The following is a 24,236-nucleotide window of genomic DNA, read 5'->3' on the forward strand; positions in this document are numbered from 1 at the left end:
CCTGGTGTCTAGTGGATTTTCTGCTCCCCCTGGGGGAAGGATGGGGGCATTAGCCCCCAATATGCGCCGCCGGGGGGGCGGGCAAAAGGCCCACTAGACACCAGGGATTTTTTTTGGGCAAATTTGAATTAGGGTGGGGGCTGCCCAAAACAGGCATGCTCATGCCCCCATCCCCTCCCCCACAAAAATTACAGCCTTCCTGCTCCATCTGGGGGCCAGATGGGGCAGTAGCCCCCATTCTGCCCCCCCCGGGGGCAAAAGCCCACTAGACACCAAGGATTTTTTTGGGCACATTTTAATTAGGGTGGGGGCATTGGCATGCCTGTTTTGGGAAGCCCCCATCCTAATTAAAGTTTGCCCAAAAAAATCCCTGGCGTCTAGTAGGTTTTCTGCCCCCCCCCCCCCCTAGGGGGAAGATGGGGGCAGGAGCCCACTAGATACCAGGGGTTTTGTTTTAAATTATAATTAGGGGTAGGGGCTGCCCAGTATGGGCATGCCAATGCACCCACCGCTCCACCCGCAAAAATACAGTCTTTTTGCCCCCCCTGGGGGGCAGAAAGGCCACTAGATAGCAGGGATTTTTAAAAAAAAATCTAATTAGTGGTGGGGGCTGGCCAATATGGGCATGCCCATGCCATCACCCCCCTGCAAAAATGACAGCATTTCTGCCCCCCCTGGGGGGCAGATGGGGGCAGTAGAACCTAATCTGCCCCCGGGGGGGCAAAAAGCCCACTATACGCCAGGGATTTTTTGGGGCAAATCTGAATTAGGGGGACTGCCCAAAATGGGAATGCCAATGCCCCACCCCACCCCCACAAAAATTACAGCCTTTCTGCTCCCCCAGGGGGCAGATGGAGGCATTAGCCCCCAATCTGCCCCCCGGGGGGCAAAATGCCCAGTAGACGCCAGGGATTTTTATGGGCAAATTTTAATTAGGGTGAGGGCATTGGCATGCCCATTTTGGGCAGCCCCCACCCTAATTAAAATTTGCCCCAAAAAATCCCTGGCGTCTAGTGGACTTTCCCACACAGAAATTTGAGAAAAAAGTGATTTTTTTCAGCTAAATTTGAGGTTTGCTGGGGATTCTGGGTAGGAAAACTTTAGAGGACCTACGCAAGCCATACCTCGCTGGACTCCCCAGAGTGTCTAGTTTTCAGAAATGTGTGGGTTTGGTAGGTTTCCTTAGATGGCCGCCGAGCCCGGGGCCAAAAACTCATGGGACCCCCTTGCAAGACCAGGTTGTTTTGTGATAGGTAATTTTGATGTTGCCTCAATAGGTTTTGGGCCCTTGCCTGTCACGGGTACTTGACCCACCCACGCGAGTGAGGTATCATTTTTATCGGATGACCTGGGGAAATGCTGGGTGTGAGGAAATTTGTGGATCCACGTAGATTCTTGAACTTAACCACACAGAAATTAGAGAAAAAAGTGATTCTTTCAGCTAAATTTGAGGTTTGCAGGGGATTCTGGGTAGGAAAACGTTAAGGGACCCACGCAAGCCATACCTCGCTGGACTCCCCCGGGTGTCTAGTTTTTAGAAATGTGTGGGTTTGGAAGGTTTCTCTAGATGGCCGCCAAGCCCGGGGCCAAAAACTCATGAGAACCCCCTTGCAAAACCAGGTTATTTTGTGATAGGTCATTTTGATGTTGCCTCAATAGGTTTTGGGCCCTTGCCTGTCGTGGTACCCACCCACGCGAGTGAGGTATCATTTTTATCGGGAGACCTTGGGGAACATTGGGTGGGAGGAAATTTGTGGATCCACGTAGATTCTAGAACTTTCCCACACAGACTCTTCTGAAAAAAAGTGTTTTTCTGCTAAATTTGAGGTTTGCAGGGGATTGTGGGTAGGAACACGTTAGGGGACTCACGCAAGCCATACCTCGCTGGACTCCCCCGGGTGTCTAGTTTTCAGAAATGTGTGGGTTTGGTAGGTTTCCCTAGATGGTCGCCGAGCCCAGGGCCAAAAACTCATGGGACCCCCCCTTGCAAAACCAGGTTGGTTTGTGATAGGTAATTTTGATGTTGCCTCAAAAGGTTTTGGGCCGTTGCCTGTCACGGGTCCTTGACCCACCCACGGAAGTGAGGTACCATTTTTTTCGGAAGACTTTGGGGAATGCGGGGTGAGTGGAAATTTGTGGATCCATGCAGATTCCAGAACTTTTCACCACAGAAGTGTGAGGAAAATGTGTTTTTTGGACAATTTTTTAGGTTTGCAAGGTATTCTGGGTAACAGTCAAATCACCCCATCCTGGATTTCCCTGGGTGTCTAGTTTTCAAAAATGTATAGGTTTACTAGGTTTCCCTAGGTGCCGGCAGAGCTAGGGTTAAAAAACTACAGCTAGGCACTTTGCCAAAAAAGGGTCATTTTTCACTGTGAAATTGTGGTGTGTCCACATTGCGTTTTGCGCCGTTTCCTGCCGCGGGCACTAGGCCTACCCAAACAAGTGAGGTACCGTTTTTCTCAGAAGGCTTTAGGGAATGCGGGGGGGGTGGAAATTTGTGGATTCACGCAGATTCTAGAACTTTCCACCACAGAAATGTGAGGAAAATGTGTTTTTTTTGACAATTCTTTAGGTTTGCAAGGGATTCTGGGTACTAGAACCCGGTGAGAGGCAGTCAAGTCACCCCATCCTGGATTCCCTTAGGTGTCTAGTTTTCAAAAATGTATAGGCTTCCTAGGTTTCCCTAGGTGTCGGCAGAGCTAGGGTTAAAAAACTACAGCTAGGCACTTTGCAAAAAAAGGGTCATTTTTCACTGTGTCCACATTGCGTTTTGCGCTGTTTCCTGTCACGGGCACTAGGCCTACCCACACAAGTGAGGTTCCGTTTTTCTCAGAAGTCTGAAATGAGAGGAAAATTTGTTTTTTTTGACAATGTTTTAGGTTTGCAAGGGATTCTGGGTAACAGAACCTGGTTAGAGGCAGTCAATTCACCCCATTCTGTATTCCCCTGGGTGTCTAGTTTTCAAAAATGTATAGGTTTGCTAGGTTTCCCTAGGTGCCGGCAGAGCTAGGGTTAAAAAACTACAGCTAGGTACATCGCCAAAAAAGGGTCATTTTTCGCTGTGAAATTTTGGTGTGTTCACGTTGCGTTTTGCGCCGGTTCCTGTCCGCGGGCACTTGGCCTACCCATACAAGTGAGGTACCATTTTTCTCGGAAGACTTTGGGGAACACGGAGTGGGTGGAAATTTGTGGATCCACACAGATTCCAGAACTTTCCACCACAGAAATGTGAGGAAAATGTGTTTTTTTGACAATTCTTTAGGTTTGCAAGGGATTCTGGGTAACAGAACCCGGTGAGAGGCAGTCAAGTCACCCCATCCTGGATTCCCTTAGGTGTCTAGTTTTCAAAAATGTATAGGCTTCCTAGGTTTCCCTAGGTGTCGGCAGAGCTAGGGTTAAAAAACTACAGCTAGGCACTTTGCAAAAAAAGGGTCATTTTTCATTGTGAAAATGTGGTGTGTTCACGTTGCGTTTTCAGCCATTTCTTGTCATGGGCACTATGCCCACCCACACAAGTGAGGTACCATTTTTATCGGGAACATAGGGTAATTCAGATTTGTAAAGCAAGTGGTATTACCTATTGACTTTCGATGCATTTCTGCCTTCCAAATGAAAGACAATGGGTAAAAAAGAAGTCATTTTGAAAAATGACCAATAATTCTCATGCTAGTATGAGTATTCCCAATTTTGGAAAGGTGCAAATATCTACTGTTTCTAAACTCTATATTTTGTTCCCATTTCAGAAATACATAGGTATCTTTCATACCGATTTTTCCATGTATACATTTTCCCAGAATAATTGCTATATACCCGGTACATAATAAAAAACCAGGGATGGCTAACGCGACACTCATTTTCATTTTAAACTTTTGGCATAGGCGTACCCGCCGACGCTACTTCATGGACCACAATTCTTTGGGGTAACACGCTGGTAGGACTAGCAGAGTGCGGCCAATCGGATTTTTGTACATAATAAAAAACCATTGCAAGTTGCTGCTCAGTTTTTGGCTCTGGGTTCGTCGGGTTCTTGGTGAAACTACAAGTCCTATATATCCCCACAACCAGTAAGGACCAGCGGATGTAATGGTATATTGCATTCTAAGAGCTGTCATATTTGGAAGAAGTTACAGGTGAAAACGTTGACACAAAAGGCTGTTTTTCTCAACTAATTTTCATTTTTTTCTATATTTAACTGTTAGTTTCTATAAAGAAACCTTGATGGATCTACACAAATGACCCCTCGCTGAATTCAGAATGTTGTCTACTTTTCTAAAATGTATAGCTTTCGAGGATCCATTATTGCTTTCATACCCATTTCTACCATTAACTGGAAGGAGGTTGAAAGCACAAAAAATAGCAAAAATAGTCTATGTCCCAGAAAAATGGCAAAACTGTAAAATGTTTTAGTTTTCTGACAAAAGTCTGTCATTCCCTAAAAGGTGGGAAAATTATGATTTCAGCCCCACAAACCCTTTTTTCATACCATTTGTAGGGAAAAACCCAGACGCTTTCATTTGCGGCACTTTTTTCCCATTTTTCCCCAAAAAAAACAAACTTTGCTGTATTTAGGCTAATTTCTGGGTCCCCTCCAGGGAAATCCACAAACTCTGGGTACCTTTAGAATCCCCATGATGTTGGAAGAAAAGGACGCTCATTTGGCGTGGATACCTTATGTGGTCAAAAAGTTACAGGGGCCTAAGCGCGAACTACCCCAAATAGCCAAAAAAAGGCTTAGCACAGAGGGGGAAAAAGCCTAGCAGCGAAGGGGTTAAAGGTACTTCGAATGTTTTATAACCTTATTATTTACATATAAGTCACCGCTAAGGTCTACCCTAGGTGTCCCAAGGGTAGGGTGCTATGTTAAAATAAGCATGGACATTATAAAATGTTTTATAAACCCTGGTGAGGCAAAAACTGCCAATTTTGTTTTCCCCATTGTAGTGCATTAGCTCCATAGGTTAACATACGAAGGCTTCATTAAACTTTAATACAGTCTAACTATTGACAGGAGTGTGCTAAAATGATACTTCAAATTTTCTAAATAATAGAATAAATCCAACAACTTGCCAAGGTTGGATTTATTATAGCTATGACAGAAAACATGTTATAGAACTTGCTTTTCTGATGTGCCTGAATCCAGCTGTAGAGTGGCCTCTCCTGTTGGACAGCCTTTGACAGGCTGAGCCAACCTCTATGATGTGGTGTAAAGTGGCCTGAAAGGATACAAAGAGACATCTGCTGGGACGAGATCTGCAAGCTGCAGAGCAAAAGGCAGGAAGGGGGCTTGGTAGCCAAACTGGTCTTCAAAGAGGGAAAGACACTTAGGGCAGGACCCAGGCCCACCCCCCTCTCCCTTCATCCCCAACCAGATGGAAGCCCCTGTAATTGAATTAGCAGTGGGGTTGGAAGGGGACTGTTAGGGGATGTTAGCCACACCTCTAGGGTGGGTTAGCCATACCTGAAGCTCCAGAAGAGATTTTTTCTATTTAGCTTTGGAAAGAAGAGTGTTTTCTGGGACAAGAATATGCCACACTTCAGGGTAAGTTGTCATGATTGAGGGGGGCACCCTGCACCCCATTGAGAGCCCTGCTTGTCAGTCCAGAAATCTGGATAAATATGGGAGAGCTACTCAGCAACTCGGATCCCTGCCTGGAAGAAACAAGAAGAAGAAGGACTGCCCTGCTAAATTCCTGTCCTGCACCAAGAGGACTGCACTGCGAAGGACTGCACCTTCTGCACACTTTGGGCTTCAGCAATAGAAGAACTTTGCCTGACTCTAAGAGTTTGAGAAGTGGACTCCCTGAAAGCAACAGGTTAAAAGAGCTCCACCCGCATCTACTCCAGCAAGAAGAACCCAGCTGGATAGTGTTCATTGGACCTTTAAGGATTTGGTCAGGTGCATTGTGGGTCTTGTAGTTCCAACTGCCCAAGGAGAAACTCAGAGATTCTGGAACCTTGGGCTGATGTTGTGGGCCCTTCAAAGGCTAAAAATGATGCTCTGTAAAAATATCCAGACGTTTGGAATCCTTTGGAGAATTGTTGTGAAAAAGCTCCATAAGTTGACTGACCCATCGTCAAGAGTCAAGCCTCCAACGTCAAACCATGACCCAGCCTGAAATTTAGGTGTGTCATGCTGAAAACTCTGGAGCTTCAAGATCTCCCGGATTTCACTGAAGCCTTGTGCTGAAGAAAGCCACTATCATCAACTCGCAAGCTGACCTGAAGCGGAGCCTGTAAACTCCGACCCACGCGGTTAGCCTGAAACTTTGACTTTGTCCCGGTCCAGTGCTACCAGATGTCTTAAGGTTGGCTTTTGGCTTTTAAGAGCTTGAATCTATATAATCTTTAAAAATGTGTATCATTCTCATGTTCCCTACATTGCATTTTTGTCATTTTGGTGTCATTTTAATCATAAAAATATTTTCTATTTTTACAAACTGTTGTTAGTTTTTTATTACGTTCTGTGTCTTATTTAATGTTTTAGTGTTTTGAAATGCTTTACACACCTGTCTTACTTTATTGTGAACTTAACTGGACCATATTTGTGCTTGTGGGGTTATTACTAAGTGTAGGTACTTACCTGCCTTTGCTAATAAACCACCTTCCAATAATACTGTTACAAGAAGCCCAGATAAATTGGAAAATTCTTAAAGTCCTTTTCATGAAGTGGCATGTGTTCTTGAAGAATTCAGCTGCTTTAGGGCAATGTGTGATGTATGTAATGAAAGGTGATTCTTTTGCATGACCCTGCCTTGTTATAGTCTTAAAATCAAATATATAAGGCTACTGAATAGAGTGATCTGTGGTATTTCAAGAAAATCAATTTAAATTGTAATGCTTTTTTGAAGGAAGACATGAAATGATATAGAAACATGGTATTCTGAATGACCATCGATACACTGGCTTTTGATAAGAATTTACATATTCTGAGTATTTTTCTAGATTCATTTGTAAACAGTAAACGTGACCTCTTCATAGAAAATCTATCACACGTTAAAGATTTCAAATTATAATCCTGGCCCATATTTGAGAAGTTTGCTATATACTCAAAAGAGCTGTTAAAGTATTTACAGATTTTAGGATTTTCTTATGAAAAACCTGTGGAGCTATTTGTCATGAAACCCTGAAATAACTAGTACATCCCTGAAGTGGACCAGTCTGATCACAGTTTACACAATAGTAGTACTGCATTATAAAGAAGGCCAACTGCTCTTCAGAGTGGACAAAGACCAAGTAACCATAGGCTATGTTAATTTATTTGTCAAAATACACATCCCAAACCAGCCACAAAATATTGAATGCAGTACTTTTGCATAATTTTGATCTACAATGATCTCTCAGTTCAATAAATAAAGCAATATGGGCAAAATAAATGTAGCGATATTTTCCAAACTGTTGTTTTGTGCAGATAGACTCCATGTGTTGTTAGAGTGTCCTGCCGTGAGGAGATTCTGGAGGAATCTAAGACCTGGCATATGGATATACCTTTGACAGCCATCATGAATAAATTTGCCGTCTCAGTTAATGTGTTTTATGGTCAAAGAAAGGGATATAACCGTATGTTTATAATTCACATAGATACAGGTTCCTTGGTGCTAAAGAAAATGTTCAGGAAAACAGCAAACAGACGTCTTGTAGATCCAATAAGTAGTCTGTCCCTTTAAATAGGGATCAGTGCATAAATCACAGGAGCTTTACAAAATTACTCATACCAGATTGCCTTCCATCAGCATCCACAATGTTGGTGCAATAAAGGAGTAGCATGTGTGAACCAGCATGTTGATCACCAGAGAACATTTATTATATTAGACATGTGGCTTTTCCAAAAAGTACTTAGACAATCTAAGACACAGTGCATTGCCGTAACCCAGCCTGGAACTAACAGTAACACCTACTACAGTGCTTAATTTGTAAAAGAGTGAATGCCGGTGCACAAATCTCTTTTCAGAAAACCTTGGCTGTTGCTATTAAATGTCTCCATGCCAAATGCCTAGGCTGTTAGTCTGTATTCCACCTCATGCCTCTTCAATCCACTACCAGATATTCTCTGCCCTTTATCTCACTGTTGCAGGTTCCTGCTTTCTCCCGTTGTGATGGTTTTTTCATCTTTCCCTTCATCCTTCTTTCCACTTGTGTTTTTTTGCAGCTTGACCAAGGGAAATATTTGATGAGGAAACATTAGTTCAGGTCCCCAACAATGAGTGGCTCCCATCGGCAGCCACCGGCACAAATGAAGCACTGGCCTACCATAGTTTTATAATGCTCTAGACATGATATATTTGGTCAATACACATTTAATTGAAAGAAGCATTTGAAATTAACTTGCACTCCATGAGCCTCAAAATTCAAAGTTTTCTCACACTGTTTGGGATTAGAGCAGGATCGCATAGTTGGGCACCTAGAGTTTTGTCCCACAGGTTTACCCCTGCTCATCACCCAGTGCCTCGGCTTCTTTTAGTCTCACATTGCAAAAGGTTTTTCCCTTTAAATTTTAAACACATGTAAGGGATGAATGAAGCGCTGCAACATTGTATCCCCACTCTCCCCTTAAATTGAGGAGATTCTAAATATCGTCAGCCTAGAAAGACCAGGAGTGCCAAGTAGATATTAGGCCCCAAAGGAACAAAAACGAGCCCTGAGGGACACCATAGTTCATCTGCTGAGCAATTGATATACAAATTGGATGAGATACAGGTGGGATCGACCAGTCGGGAATAACTGAAAACATCTATGGTGAGGACCAGGAATGTCAAGTGACATGTTTTGGTAGGCCCTGCCAAATCAGAACAGAGACATTGCTGAGATCAACTGCCATCATTAGGTCATCCAGCACCGAATTCAGTACTGATCTCATTCTACAGTGCATTTGAAAACCCACTTGAAAGCCATGTACACATTATGAGTGCTCTAAGATTTCATGGAGCAGAGAGGCCACCAAACATGCCAAGATATTGGCCACTACTGGAAGAAGAGACATAGTTCACTTAGGGGCTCATTAAGATGGCGGGCGGACTGATGTCCGCCCGCCATTGTTGCTGTGCTGGGACCGCCCGCCAGACGTGCGGCAGTCCCACCACGCATATTAATATGCACCCACCATACTGGCGGGCACATCCCGGGCCCTTAACATTAAGGACGGTGTTGCTGGATGCAGCACCGTCCGCAATGTCAAATTGGCATGCACTGCATTTCCCTGCACTGCATGGCAGGCACCAGGCGGTTCCAGCCACGCAGTGCAGGTGAATGCAGGGGGCATGGTACCCCCCTAGTGCAGCGACACCCCCACCAACAAGAGGGGCCCGCAACAGGCCCCCAAACCCAATCCCCGCCAGCCTTTCCATGGCGGCATCGCCGCCATGGAAAGGCCTTTCCAATACCCACATCCTAATTTGGTGGACGGCGCCTGCTAGGCACCGCCACCATTTTAGGGGCCCTGCACCGACTGCCAGGCAATCGGTAAGATTGCCTTTGGCGGTGAAGCGGCGGACAGACTTTGCGTCCGCCGCGGTACCCACCATCATCCTAATTGTAATTGGGCGGTGGGTAATACGCTTGGTGATGGCTGAAGGACCGCCACAGCCGGCCTGGCGGTGGTGGTCCTTCCGCCATCCCAATGACTCCCTTAGTTTTTAATATTCAATAGAGGGGCAATTGTAGCCACTATAATAGCATCTAGCACAATTCCAGACGCAAAAGGGCGAGTGTATTACTTTCTCGCCATAGGAACTTGTAAGAAGGACAGTGGTTCTACTAACAGTCGCAAGGACCCCGCCCACAGTTGAGGAATTGGCCTATTGAATCCTCAGGGCATCGAAGCAAAGAATGAAGGCCATTCTGTGGGATAAACTTGTGGGCGGAAGTACCTTTAGTGATGGGCGGTGGCCCCCATTTCTTAGTTTGATAAGGATTATAACAATGCACTGATCCTAGAAAGCTCTTATTTGTCTTTTAACTGTTTCAGTATAGGTGAACTAGTATCTGATGATCTTTGGTAAAGTTGTGTGCTTCTTGTAAGAGTATTGTTTTATTGGAACATTTTATGGATTTCGAAATGACGGAAGTAACAACTCATTTAGCAGTTGCAAACTCAGCAGATCACTAAATTGCCGGGTTTACAACTGTTAAATCACTTTTCTTAAGTTGCAAACTCATTTTGAAATATGGGAAAGTTAACCTGAATCACAGGCTGAGTTTCAAATTGATTCACAATTTGGAAAGGGCTTGTTTTGGGTGTTGCTTCAAAACTATGACTCGGTAACATATGTATCATATGTTTGCAAACGTCATTTCGGTTGCAAATCAGTGATCAATAACTGACTACAATGTTGGGATGGCAACTGATTCACAGAGGGGAAATAATCCCTTTTCCATCCCTTCCCATTATGGGAATCAGGGTGGCAAATTCAGGGGAAGTAGGCAGTGCTTCCACTTTTGCCGGTGTTTTTAAAAATGGAGGGAAAAAAGCAGCCCTTCTTCATTTATTCACATAGGGCTGCTTAAAAAGACTATCCCATTTTGGAATGCAAAGACAGGGATGGTGGTCTGCTGATCCTTGCTGCCCACCATCCGTATCACTGCAGTCAATGGAAAGTCGTTCTGCCGATCTATTCATACAAAAAACACTGGTTGCAAAAGTTGTGTTCAACTTGCAACTGCATCTAATGGCCTGTATATTAGTACATCTGGCCCCTAATTCCATAAACCACGTTCATACTGTCAAGTGTTTGTAAGTGAAATCCTTTATCTATGGCAAAACAAAGCAAAGTAGTAAAAATCACATTAATACCACCATGTTTATTTGAATTCGCAATGTTATTACAACTGAGCTAATTCCCAAAATTGGGTTTCATCACTTAGAGGCATAATTGAGAGCTATGAAAAAAGCACACCTTTTGTTTAGTCAGACTAATTACTGCGGTCATACTGCGGTCATACAGTGCAGTAAGGGTCCACTGACCACGTCATATGGAACAACTGATAGAGGTGTAAGATGTTCCATATAATTTCCCACAAGTCAGTAGACTGGGCAGATTCAGACATGTTTAAGCAGAAATGTTCTTGCATAGACTGCATTCACTCATTAACTTGCTGAAGGATTTGCTCTGCAGGAGTTGATGAAGAGGTGAGGGCACAATGGAGTATAAAAAAAATTATCTTGCACTTATGGTCCGCATTACAAGGTGGGTGCTAACTCACTTCAGTATCTCAGTTAGCGACACCTTGTGTATTGGTAACTACCGGCAACTCTGGGGTCAGAGTTACTGCGAATTACGAGGTGGATCACGAGGGCCCTCTCAGAAATAAAGAATAACTAGAAGAATCTAGTTTACTGGACCTGATTTGTCCCCTTTCTTTCATCCAGAGGCGGATCCAGTGTCCAACCACTAGCCCCTCAACAACCTATTTGCTGTTGAGGTGCTAGGGCTATAGTTGTGTCCTGTGAGCAGTCACAGTCTCCAGGTGAAAGGCAATGCAGCCTATGCAAAAGGGCATCTCATAATTAGGCCCCTAAAAGCAAGCCCATTTGATCCAGGATAAAATATTTATAAAAGATATGTATAGTTTGTAATTAAAATCAAGTATTTTATGTACGTATGTTGTATATATGTATGCATATATGTCTGCATCTGTGTATGTTGTGCATGTATGTATGTATATATGTAGGATTTCTATAGCATGAACTTAGCCAAAAGGCATGGTAGTGCTGTACACGGTCAAAGTCCAGCATAAAGTCAACTAGTGATAAGAGAGGTAGCTGGTTTGTGGACTGTTAATGCCCTGTGATGTAATGCTCTTTAAAGAAGTGTGTCTTCATCCCTTTCCTAAATTGAAGCAGTGTTGAGGTGGTCCTGATGGATACAGGTATGTTGTTCCAGATTCTGGGTGCATAGATTGAAAAGGCTTACTGCCTTGTTTTTCTTTTTTTTACTCTTCTTAGGGGCCGATTCCGATCTCGCTTGGGAGGGCTCCGAATGCGATCCGGCTGGAAAAAGTACGAGCCGTATGCGTGTTTGTCGACTGACTCGTACAGCTGTACGAGCGAGCAAGTACACGATGCGAGAAATGCGAAATCGCCGACCGACTTGTTTCCGGGTCCGAACCGCTCAGCACGTCTCGTCCGTAAGCAAACCGTGCCATGCAATAGAGGCGATTTCCGACCGAGCCAATATGATGCACGATTTGGACAGCCGGATCGAGTCGGAGTCTCCGACATGTAAACGCACCGGGAAGCGGACTTTGGGGGTCCTCGTCGGACCCCCCTTCACCCATAGCCTTACGAATCGGTCACAGGGGAAGACCCAAGGGTCCCCCTTACACATGCATGTACGGTGCGGATGGCACCAACGTGTACACACTACAGGGGGCGCCCTTGTTCGCAACGTACCCATTCAGTCAATGGCAGCCCGAGTACGCGTTGTTTGACCGGCTCCCATTGACTTCAATGGGAGTCCGAGCGACCCAAGTCCGTCAGCATACGGCTGCATTGTACTCGCTCAGTCGGACTCCTGGGGCACGGCTCAGTCGGAAAACCCTCCGGATCTGACTCGGATGGAGGGCTTTCCCACCGAGATCATAATCGGACAGTCCTTATGAGTTTTAGAATGCGTAGATTATTCTTTTTTCTACATGGATGGAGTAGGAACCCCTTTGCGGCGCTCACTGCGGACCCACATGTAACCATATTAGGAGTTTTTCTTTTAATGAGTTTTGTATAGCGTGAACTAGACTCGAAGATATCTGGTATCAGAGCGCTTTACAAAGCACCAGTTTAGTTTCACAAGGACACATTCATTTTTGGTAGGCAGGGGAAGATTAAGTGATTTGCCCAGAATCACAGGATGTTGAGTATCGTTGCCGAGACTCGAACTTTGACATCAACCGCTCTAGCCGTAAGGCTACATCCTCTCCCCTAAATTGGTGCAAGTGTGGCGAGTGGGGTGTCCTAACAGCATCACACTCAAAAAGCAACAAACAGGGAGCATATTCCTTCCTACAAATGTACCTTCTAATGCAATGGACGCTGGTGGCAGACATTATTAGACATTTTCTGGCAATTGATAGCCAGATTATTAAGGCTATGTAAGAACAGCGATGAGAAGACGTGCAGCATTCATAATCCCAAACTCTGTGCTGGTCCCTGTGTCTGCCCCAGCTGTAAAATATTCCAGAAATGGCAGGTACGGTATTACATTACCATTTGCAATGTCCTCAATATTTCAAATATTTCATGTGTTTTTGGAAATAACTGCCCCTCGTTACCAAAAAACTCCCTCAGAGCAAAAGGCTGCACGAGTCGCCTTGGATATGAGGTATGAGGTAGTCCTAATAATTCCATGAAATGCCGGTATTGCTCCGGGAGGGAAACAGCGACAAGGACCCGATTACCGGCCATTTATCCATTTTAAGAGCATTAGAGGCTTGTTTCGAATGAGGGAGTTAATGGGGCACAAAAACCAGAAGGAAACCCTGGAAGTCCCAGGGAGTGTTTGTGCTTCGAATTAGTGTGCAGCTATACATGAGTGCCTTAAACATCCTCAAACCCTGAAACATAGCTCAGAAAAACATTACAAACCTAGAATAAGCTAATGTAGCTTACTCGACTGTCACCTCCATTCAGTGATGATCTCTGTCTCTCTGGCACTGATTCAGACTGTTGTTAACAAAAGCCACGGCCGCACCTGGACTACAAGCCATGCATGCATGTGACAGGAATGCTGCAGCTCGTGAGGTGCCACTCCAGTATGTCTCCTGCTCAAAGGATGAAGAAAAATCACCCACGGGAATAACATGTGGGAATTAGAACCAGTCTCCGTATGTTACTCCCCATTCCAGCAGCCAAACTCAGAATTGCGGGGCATAGATGTGGCCATGTTGGTCTTTAGTGGTGATACTGACTGTGGTATTCCTGTGCCACTTTAGTGAGGATAGCTTTCATTCAATGCCATGTATGCATCCCTGGGCCCCAGAAACTGTGCTGGTTAACATTGAACTAGTGCAAAGACTGGAAAAAAGGGGTCAGGTGCATTACTAATCATTACTGTTCCTTATTGCTATTACATTAATCCGAGCAGGGAGACACTTTGCCACTGCTAAATTGAGCAACTGCAAAACAAACTAATGTCTTGCATCATCCAGTCCCTAACTGATGGACTTCTGTGGACCCTCACTGAGTCACTACTGAAAGCCAAGGAAACCCACCTGAGCAACTTCTACATGTGAACGTCAAAGCAATACACAAAACTACAGAAAGCAGTACGCATCAAACAAATACAAAAAATTATTAAATATTGTATTTATTTCACAAACAAACAAAATAATACAAACATTGAAAACTGTATTTATTACGAAAATTGAAACTTTAATTTTAAGGGGACCGTTGTAGCTTTTCGAAATTTAGTTTTATTCTAAAAACAGAAGGAAAATGCTAAACTAATAATAACTAGTTTTTTTCACATTTAATGCACACTCTCTTTTTGTTGCGGCTTCAGTTGAGACCACTAAAGATTTTTTTTGTTTTTGCTGTACCTGCACTGCCCCCACAAATCAAGATAATAATACTGTCCTAATTTCCAACCTCCCATTTAAACATCATTAATATTTTCAGAGTTTTTAAAATTTCTGTTTTCGATTTTCCTTTTTTATGTATATGCCCTTACCAGTCTGTTAATGTTATTTAATTTTCTAAGCAGTCGCAGACCCGCTGAGTAGGTGTGGTGGATCCCCAGTAGTCAGCGGACCCCAGGTTAAGAGTCGCAGACTTGGATGATATGTCACTTCACCCTCACTATGCCCTTTTGTGTCCTGCCATGCCATGGCATTATCCTGATCCTGAGCCCACAGAGGCAGCAGCTTCTGCATATGTTATCTCCATGGTTGATAAAGCAATTTCCTTCACGTTTTAATCTGCTGTTTTTTCCAAAGGAATCAGGGCTCCATCTGGGGAGACTGAAACTTGACGTATTGGAGCAGACAGGGCCGATGCACCAGGGCTGAAGGGTAACAAGCCTTGTAAGCGCGCGTACCTGGGATCATTCAGGCGGCTCTCAATATGCAGCATTTAACATCGGTTTATGCAAAATCCAAATTTGTGACATCAAGTATGATCTTCAGTAGTGCATACTAAATTATTTGTCATAGCCTCCTGCCCTTTTGTGCTCGCAGGAATGAACGTGATGCAATTTCGACCACTTAAGATGGATCAGTGACTTGAATGCAGATGTTCGCAACGCGCGCTAGAGGTCGCTTAATCAAAATCACTTGGCAAATTCCCGCCGACGTTCTCCAGCCAAGGAGAACGTTAGAGGATAATAGCGCCATTATCCTTCTACTTTCTCCATGCCCTTGTCCCTGACGCCTGCAGCCCATCCTCGGTAACATCACCGGCTGTGGGTATTAGAGTGGCCAGCCTCATCTCCAGGGTTGTGAGAGCTTTAGGGGCACAGGGAAGGATAAACACATCTTCTATCCGTCAGACTGTCAAGATGGGCGTGCCATGATGATGCTCACTTGAACAGTGCCTTTTTAGTCATTCAAATCGTTAAAATCAATCAATCAGGATTTGTATAGCGCTGCTGCTTCACCCATGAGGGACTCGAGGCACTGTGGGGTCCTGCTGCAGGATCACGCTACCTGTTCCTATTGGTGGAACATCCAGGTCTTGAGGTCCTTCCTGAACTGTTGGAGCGACAGTGATGCTCTGAGGTGCCGGGGGAGGGTGTTTCAGGGCAATAGGTGATTGGTCGGAACGCAAATATATAAATAGCTGGTAAGCCAATGAAACAATATCCACCAAAAACAAACTGCTTACAGAAAATCCTGCATCTATCCAAAACGGGTCTAGATAGAAATAGATAGAAATTTAGTTAGCAGAGGTGAGGGAAATGATGTCTGGACAGTCTTCACCTTCCTTGTCCCTTGCCCTTCAACTGGGTGACGCCCGCACCGCCTAACATTATTTATTATCATGAATTGTCTCATGTTATGGCTTGCAATCTACCTTTGTACACAGCATAGTGAATTGTTAGTGAATCACTATTCAGAGGTTTCACTAACCTCTAAAAACCCTCATTGACCAATCACTGTGCCTGCATCCCTTATGTATAATCTGGTTCGGCACAGAATAAAATAACATAATTCTTCCAGATTTGATAGGCACTAATGGGAAGCAGAACAAGCATAGACAACGGCAATCATTTTTGCTTTTGTGTACTAAAACGTATAACTTAAGTTTCAGTAAGACACACCGAAAAATATATTCTTTCTTTCTTTCTTTCTTTCTTTCTTTCTTTCTTTCTTTCTTTCTTTCTTTCTTTCTTTCTTTCTTTCTTTCTTTCTTTTTTTCTCTCTCTCTCTCGCTCGCTCGCTCTCTGTCTCTCTCTGTATCTCTCTTGTGCGCCCGCTCACACACGAACGCACACATGTACACTCACAAACACACACCTCATCGATATAACCATCCCTTGCAACACTTGTTACTAAATACGGGAACCCCTATGGTGGATTGGTAACGTCATGACGTCACAAGGATTATGGCGAGAGGGGACAATTAAGCGATGTATTAAGGAGTGACGGGGAACCCACGTCGCACATGTACAACTGAAGGACAAGCTCCCATCACACAAGTGTATGCTCCTCTGTGAGACTGAGAGTTCTTAAATAAAGCGGGCAACCGGCAGACTAGTTGCTCACTTTCTTGGTAGTCCGCGGGACGACAGCAACATTTTGGGGCACATTAGGATGGCGGGCGGACACATCCCGACGTGAAGAGGGACCACCCGCCATAAGGGCGGGGGTCCCATGGGGGCAATTAGGATGCGCCCGCCACAGTGGCGGGTGCATCCCGCATATTCAACATTGCGGCGGGCGGTGCTAAAAGCACCACCCGCCACAATGCTTAAAATGCATGTTGCACATTCCAGTGCACAACGTGACAGGCACCGCACGGTGCCTGCCATGTTGTCTATTGAAATGCAGGGGGGTACCATAGGTACCCCCCATGTGCACCCCTCACCCCCCAGAGTCCCTGGGGGCCCGCAACGGGCCCCCGCAAGCAATTCCCGCATGCCCATTGCCGCCACAGAAAGGCATGTTTCCGCGCCCATAGTAATATGGCTGGCGGTGTCTCACAGACACCGCCACCATATTAAACTCTTTTGCGCCCGGTCGACTTATTGACCGGGCGGAAAAGCGGCGGACAGTCTTTCCATCCGCCGCGGTCCCCCCGCCATAGTAATATGGTGGGGGGAAATGGGTGGCGGGTGGGGACGGATCTTGGGTGGATCGCCACCTCTATGCAGGCGGTGGCGATCCGCCCGAGATCCTAATGGGCCCCTTTGTATAAAGATTCATAGCTGCTTTACGGGATTCTGTGTGTGAATTTCTTTTTTAATCAGGCACTGGAACCCGTTTTTCTTGATTTATTGCTCCTCTAAGCATCTTGTCCTATACAAAATGCTTTATAGATATTGTGAAGGCCAAGCAAACGAAATGCATAAAAATTTACTATCAATTTAAATCCAGGACTGAAAATAAAATGAGGATCCTTTTCCAGCTTTTTGAGCAGAGAAGGTCTTTTTTCCGCCTCATTTACTATAGGTCCATGAAACCAGTTATAGTATACCTATGCTTGATAAAATTATTTAACATAACACAACAGGTCATACCATGAAATAATGTAAAATATCAGACCGCAGGATAACAAAGTGATATGGAATAACATTACGAAACAGCTTAACGTAACATAAATTGGTGTTGGAAGAGGGATCCATGAACCGACTGGAGATTGATTCATTGTACTCTTAAAGCATATTCTATCTGAGGGTCTAAGTGAGAAGGTCCTTGCAATTTTAGGGATAAGTTTAAACCAGGAATATGGAACAAATGTTATGAGATGGAATGAGCTGCTGTTCCAGACAGTCTAGGACACGTTCATGAATACACGTAAGGATAAGGTTGCCAACCCTACAAAAAATGCACTTTCCTGGTATAGCCAGCGAAGGGTGTGTCTAGTCTGGGTGACATGGTATTCTGGCTGGAGACCAATCAGACAGTGGCATTTTGGGTTTCTGTGGCTGATGAATCTAGTATGAGACCAATACAGAACAAATTGCGATAATCAAATGTGGAGTTGACAGTTGCCTCCACCACTAAAGTTGAGTTTAGCAATGATATTCAGAACTTCGTGCTCAGTTACAGGGAGGAAATTATGCCAAGAGGCATTGTTTTTTGGTTGTGAGTTAGGGTGGATGGTTTCAGGTGGTGTATTTGAGGGTAGGTATGGGGAGTAGTTTAGGGGGGTGTAGTAGTAGGTATGTGTGAGTAGTAGTAGAGGTGAGGAGAGGAAGGGGCGAGTGCGAGGAGGGATCGGGGCGGTGGGTAATGTGTCAAGGGCTTTGGAGGTGAAGTCAGGTGTAAGTAGGGAGTTGGTTGGGATCTGGGTAAGGAGGAAGGATTGATCTATTTTTGCGATTTTATCCGAGAAGAAGTGGGCAATTTCTTCACATCTAGCAGTCAAAGCCATCGGATTTGGGGTGCGGGGGAGCTTTGGTTATGAACAATGTTGAACAGTTCTCTGGGTCTATTTTTGGCCCAATCAAGATGAGTACGGGAGAAGGATGCTTTTTCGTTAAAAATGTGTTTCTCGTATGTGGATCTAGCTAATCTGAGGAGTGCCAGATGTGAGGGATATTGTCTCCAAGTTATTTATATCAGTCTTAGTGAGCGTCTTTTGTTGTTGAGCACAGAGTTAAACCATGATTTGGAAGGGATGTTTCTTTGATTTTCAAGTTTGAGCGGGGCCAGTTGGTCTACAACATCAGTGACAGCTCTATTATAGTGTTCTGTAAGCTCATTTGCATTTAGAGAAAGAGGAGTGAGGAGGAGTTGGGCTTGGAGTTTGGACTCAAGTTCACCAGGGGGGATACGTTTTAGATTTCTGGTCTATTTCCTAGGTTTACTGATTACAGTGGGGGGGAGTGTCGTGGTGGCAATGTTGAACAGTATGAGGTGGTGGTCAGACCAGTTGATGTGGATGATATTGGTCAGGAAGGCCAAATCCTTATTGGTAATTATGGCATCCAGGATGGCTCCTTTGGTATGGGTTGGGGACTGGCCTAATTGTATGAGGTCATTAATCTCAAGGAGATTGGTGCTGAGGGTGGTAGTGGGATCATTGGAGTCGTTCCAGTGGAGATTGAGATCCCCCAGGAAGAGATTTTATGAGTTGGATATTGAGGATTGTGTCAGAAGGTCGGATAGTTTATCAATGAAGGGATGAGGATCTCCAGGAGGGTGGTAGATATTATGTAGATGGATTGGTAGGGAACCTTGTATCTTTAGTGTGGCTTCAAGGTATTCGAAGGTGGTGTGGCCAGAATTGTTAACCAGGGTGAGCTGAAGTTCGTTTTTGAAGATCATGGCTTACCCGCCCACTGTTTTTTGGGTCTGTTTTTTCTAAGGATAGAGTATCCAGGGGGGGAGAGTAGGTCAAGTATGCTCGTTGAGTGGTCATTGAGCCAGGTATCAGTGAGGAAAACGATGTCAATGGTTTCATAGATTTCAGTGGCATGTCGAACGGTTGAACGACAGTTCACAAGCATGCAGGCGAGGGGTTTGGGGAAACTTTTAGGGGGTGGGCAGGAGTGGATAGTGGTGAGTTGAGGAGAGGGTCTGGGGGAGCTGGGGGAGGAGGGGATTTGGCTGGTTCCTAGAATAACAGGGATGTTAGAGTAGGGGGAAGGAGGACTGCTGATTGATGGGCTAGTATGTTTGGAGTTGCATAGGTCCGAAAGGTCGGACGGGGAGAGATGGCTCGGGGAGTGGCAAGGCCTATGCATATGGCAGTAGAGAGGGGTAGTTCTGCAATGTTTGTAGTTAGTGGGGTTATTACGGTCGGAGTAAGGGGAGTTAGCGCGGTTGTGGAGGGTTCTGTAGTTGAAGGAGTTAAAATCTTCTCTAAGTCGATAAGTTTCATTTTGAGCAGTTGAATTGCTAATAATTTTAGTGCAACCAACATGCCGTAACATGCTCTGTAGATGAGACACAATTATTTTTAGATCATTTCATACAGAACTAATTATTGTCATGCAGGATTGCGCTGCCACATTGGTATTGTTGAACGTCTGGAATTTCAGACCTAAATAAAGCTTTAGGAATACGGGATGAAGTGGGGAACCTTGAAAGGCACCACAAGAAAATCTTACTCAGAGCAGTACATGCCAAGCGACACTCTGGCCCTGATTACGAGTTTAGGATTTTTTTTGTCTCACATGATAAATAACGATACCAAAGGGCAAGTTATTTTATTTATCGTGTGCGATAACTAACCTACCAAAGTTTATGGGGAATAACATGCGGAATTTGGTGTTTAGCACACCAAAATTAGCATGGTGCAGTAAATACCGTACAATTTCCCCTGTTAAATATCAGCAGGTTCAACCTCCCAAAATTTAATCACAGCTATTGCACTTAATGCATCCGATAGTTAATGGATGCGTTAAATACAGCCAAACATGTAATTCCGACCTGTGCGAAAACAGAGGTTCATGCATGGGTCAGAATTGATTGGTCCACTTGTAATCAGGGCCTCTAAGGGCGATAGCTTAAAATGACTAGAATCACAGTAGAGTATCTACCTTGGCTTGTCTACTTAAAAGTATGGGCTAGTTCGTGAGATAAAATATGACAGAGATGTTTAACATGATCAAGACAAAACCTTCAACCTTCAAGCATACAAAATAAATGGCATTGACTAGACTCCAAGAAGGGTGTTGTATGTCCCAAGTTTTGGCTTCAACCCAGCTGCGGGGATTTAGTTAAAACCTCACTTCTGAGATCTGCTGTGTTTAACACTTCATTCGTTTGAATTATGGAAAATCCAGCTCAGCTTTGCATCCTTCAAAGTTCAGTAAACTGAGTACCTTTAACTTGGAAAATAATAATCCCTATTACATGAAGTTTTTAAGGATTCACATAATCTGGGCCCACGAGTTCTGGTTGATAGTCAGTTTAGATATGTATAGATTTTTTCACTACACTTGACCTACCACCTTGTTCCATCTTCCATCAATAGCAATGTCAACACTTTGAATCTAAGCAAGAGACGATTTTGTTAGCAAATGGCAACATTTTAGATTTCTTCTGCTTTTAACATTTATGCCTCCATTTTAAATGAGTTGGAAGATTAATTTCTCCCATAGTTTTTCCTCTAAATCTCCTTATAGCCATTCCCAAATCTTGTCATGTAAGCCAAAAGATATTAGGACTAGACTGCATATGAGGTGATCCTTCTTATAATATGTAGGGATCTTTTTTGGGGGACAGGGGAATTAGAAAAGAAAAACTCAAGCCTTATCAAAAGGGGTCTATCTTAGAAGGATGAATACAATTTAGTTTCCACGTTCAATTCATCATACAGTTCACATCAAAATATGGACCCTGCATACCATCGGACCTATTTACCAAAAATATTTTGGAATACATACTGTAATAATGCTTTACCTTCTTCAAAATATAATTCACGAACTTACAGCCAGAGATCTCTGCCTCCAACTCCTATCTTTTATGTATGGAGATCTTCTGCCCTAGTGATGGAGATCTCTTCCCTGGTGGCGGAGATCACACACTTAGATGTAGGACATAGTAGTAAATTAAGAAGGGACGATGGGGAGTGGTTGGAAAATGGTAAAAGTTACTCATAACTTGGTGGGCTTAAGGGAAATTGAAAGGAGAGTGAAAGTCTTCAATTTTACCAAAGCTCTACTACTGATAAAATACGCTACAGTGCAGCCTATCCTTGGAGAACGTTATGCACCATACATGACCAATCAATGGAGGCAGACAATAACACCAACTCATAAGGAGATACCTAAAATATATTATTAAATAACATTTTTAATTAATCATTATTTAATTCATTTTAAGTTTATTATTACATATTCTTTTAAAAATTACAATGTATGCCAATATTTTTTAATACATTGTGTAGTACTGCTTTACCTTCTTCATAATATAATTCACAAACTTACAGCCAGAGATCTCTGCCTCCAACTCCTGTCTTTTCTGTCTGGATATCTTCTACCCTAGTGATGGAGATATCTGCCCTGGTGGCAGAGGTCACACACTTAGATTTAGAACCTAGTTGTAAATTAAGAAGGGACAAAAGAGAGTGGTTGGAAAATGGTGAAAGTTACTCCTAACTTGGTGGGGTTAGGGGAAATTGAAAGGAGAGTAATATTCTTCAATTTTACTACAGCTCTCCTACTGATAAAATACGCTACAGTGCAGCCTAGCCTATGAGAAAGTCATGCACCATACATGACCAATCAATGGAGGCAGACAATACCACTAACTCATAAGGAGATACCTAAAATATATTATTAAATAACATTTTGAATTAATCGTTATTTAATTCATTTTATGTTTATTAATAAATATTCTTTTTAAATTACAATGTATGCCAATAACATTTTAATAAAATAAATTATAAATGGTAACTTATTAAAATATACAAATAAAATAATACATAACTTGCATCCACGATTGTGACACATTCAAAATAAATGATACTCTAAGTAGTGGGGGATGTACAAATGCTATTTAATTTAGTTTGATTTTATAAAAAAATAATTATGTTAAAATGTAATAATATGTTTTAGTACAGATGTGTTGTCTCTTTTTACTGCAATAGATCTAGATGAATAAGAGATAGGCAATGTGTTTTAATCTTTTTAATAAAATAAACAATCTTTATTTTTTAGTTTAAAGTTAATTTTCTTACAATTTCCAATTACTTTGTATGGAGAAATCTCTGCCCGGAGTTGATTTCCACCCCAGTGGCAGAGATCTCCACAAAGAGGCAGAAGGTAACAAATGATAACTTTCTAGTTATACATTGATTTGTAAAATCTCCAACCCCTCATCTGAGAAGTGTGGAGACTCACAAGTCCACTCAAGGTGTAAATCTACATGTGAAAATGGTGAGTTTCATTCATGTGAATATTTACACCTAGATGTTACTCAGATCTACATGTGAGGAGATCTATTCATACAAACCTATTTTTGTGAATAGGGCTCCATACTTGCAAAGTGGCAACCATAACAAAGGACATTTTAGACAATTTGAGGTACAAAATCTCTGATGGACAGGTAACGTTTTTCCTCATAACATGTAGTAAAGTAGAAAATGCTTGTTTCTCAAATTTTTTCAATACATTAGCTTTAGTAAATTACATTTTTTCATTTGTGTTTTCCTGGACAGCGCTTTCAACAGATGACACAGCCCAGAGTGGAGGACAATGCTCACAAGAATGAACTGAAGCTGAAGAGCCTGCAGAATGGAAAGGGCTCGGATCCCACTGTGGTTTAGTCAGAAATTGAAAATAAAAAAGTAAACTTTGAACTTGATTCCTAGCTGCTACCCATTGGTGCTTTTCAAAGATCATCTCCTCTATCCTGTCAGCTTTCTGAGACTCGCTCCCATCGTCACTTCCATCAGATAAGAAACCCCCTAACTTATGTCCTCTGTTTATAGAGTAACTACCATCGGTGTGAATCACTTCAAAACAAATTACATTTGCAGATTTGGAAATAAATAAACATTGTTGTTTACATTTCCCCTCAAACATTAATTCCTTGATCTATTTTTAATAAAGGTCACATGAGTATATTACATTACTATGTGTACACTAATAAATATTGCAGGTTGTAATCCAAAATCAACCTCACAGTTGATTTAATGTTTTGCCCACACCATCTTAGTGCTGATTGCCTTATTTGGGTCCTGCTGTTATCTTATAACTATGTAATGTTTTCAATGTGTAGTAATGTCAAATGTCTTCTAGATGGCACTAAGTAATTTGTGTCAATGAATTGGACATCAAGCAGACCAGTAAAGTCATTCTGGCCACAAGTGGCATCCTGGCGATAGGGAGGAGCTTCACTCTATGTTTAATGTATGCTGTAGATTCCTCTCCTGCTGGGAGTATGCAAATCAAAACACCACACATGGAGCTCTGAATTGTATGTCTTTATTCTCCAGCATATAATCTCACTCTGCTCACTGATTATGTAATAACAATTAATAACCACACCTTAATATCTTCCAACCAGTTATGTACTTCCTCTACGGAATCTACCCAGAACCACAAGGGTCCTAGCACACATAGTTTCACAACCCTTTGTTAAATAAAAAGTACAAACAACAGGTACATTATATTTTTTCAATGAGTCGCCGA

At 43.2% G+C, this 24,236-nt stretch overlaps 1 protein-coding gene across 2 annotated transcripts in view; it reads left to right on the forward strand.

Moving 5' to 3' along the window:
* Window positions 1-23,918, forward strand: part of LOC146854882 (sodium- and chloride-dependent GABA transporter 1-like) — a 510,325-nt gene extending 486,407 nt beyond the window's left edge. For both annotated transcript variants that reach the window (XM_085652291.1, XM_085652290.1), the window contains one exon: window positions 23,261-23,918. In XM_085652291.1, coding sequence (XP_085508417.1) covers window positions 23,261-23,368 — 108 coding nt within the window. In that variant the 3' untranslated portion in view covers window positions 23,369-23,918. The remainder of the gene's footprint in view (window positions 1-23,260) is intronic.
* The last annotated feature ends 318 nt before the right edge of the window (window positions 23,919-24,236 follow it).

Source organism: Triturus cristatus, chromosome 4_1 (genome assembly GCF_964204655.1).
Source record: "Triturus cristatus chromosome 4_1, aTriCri1.1, whole genome shotgun sequence".
Classification (NCBI taxonomy): domain Eukaryota; kingdom Metazoa; phylum Chordata; class Amphibia; order Caudata; family Salamandridae; genus Triturus; species Triturus cristatus.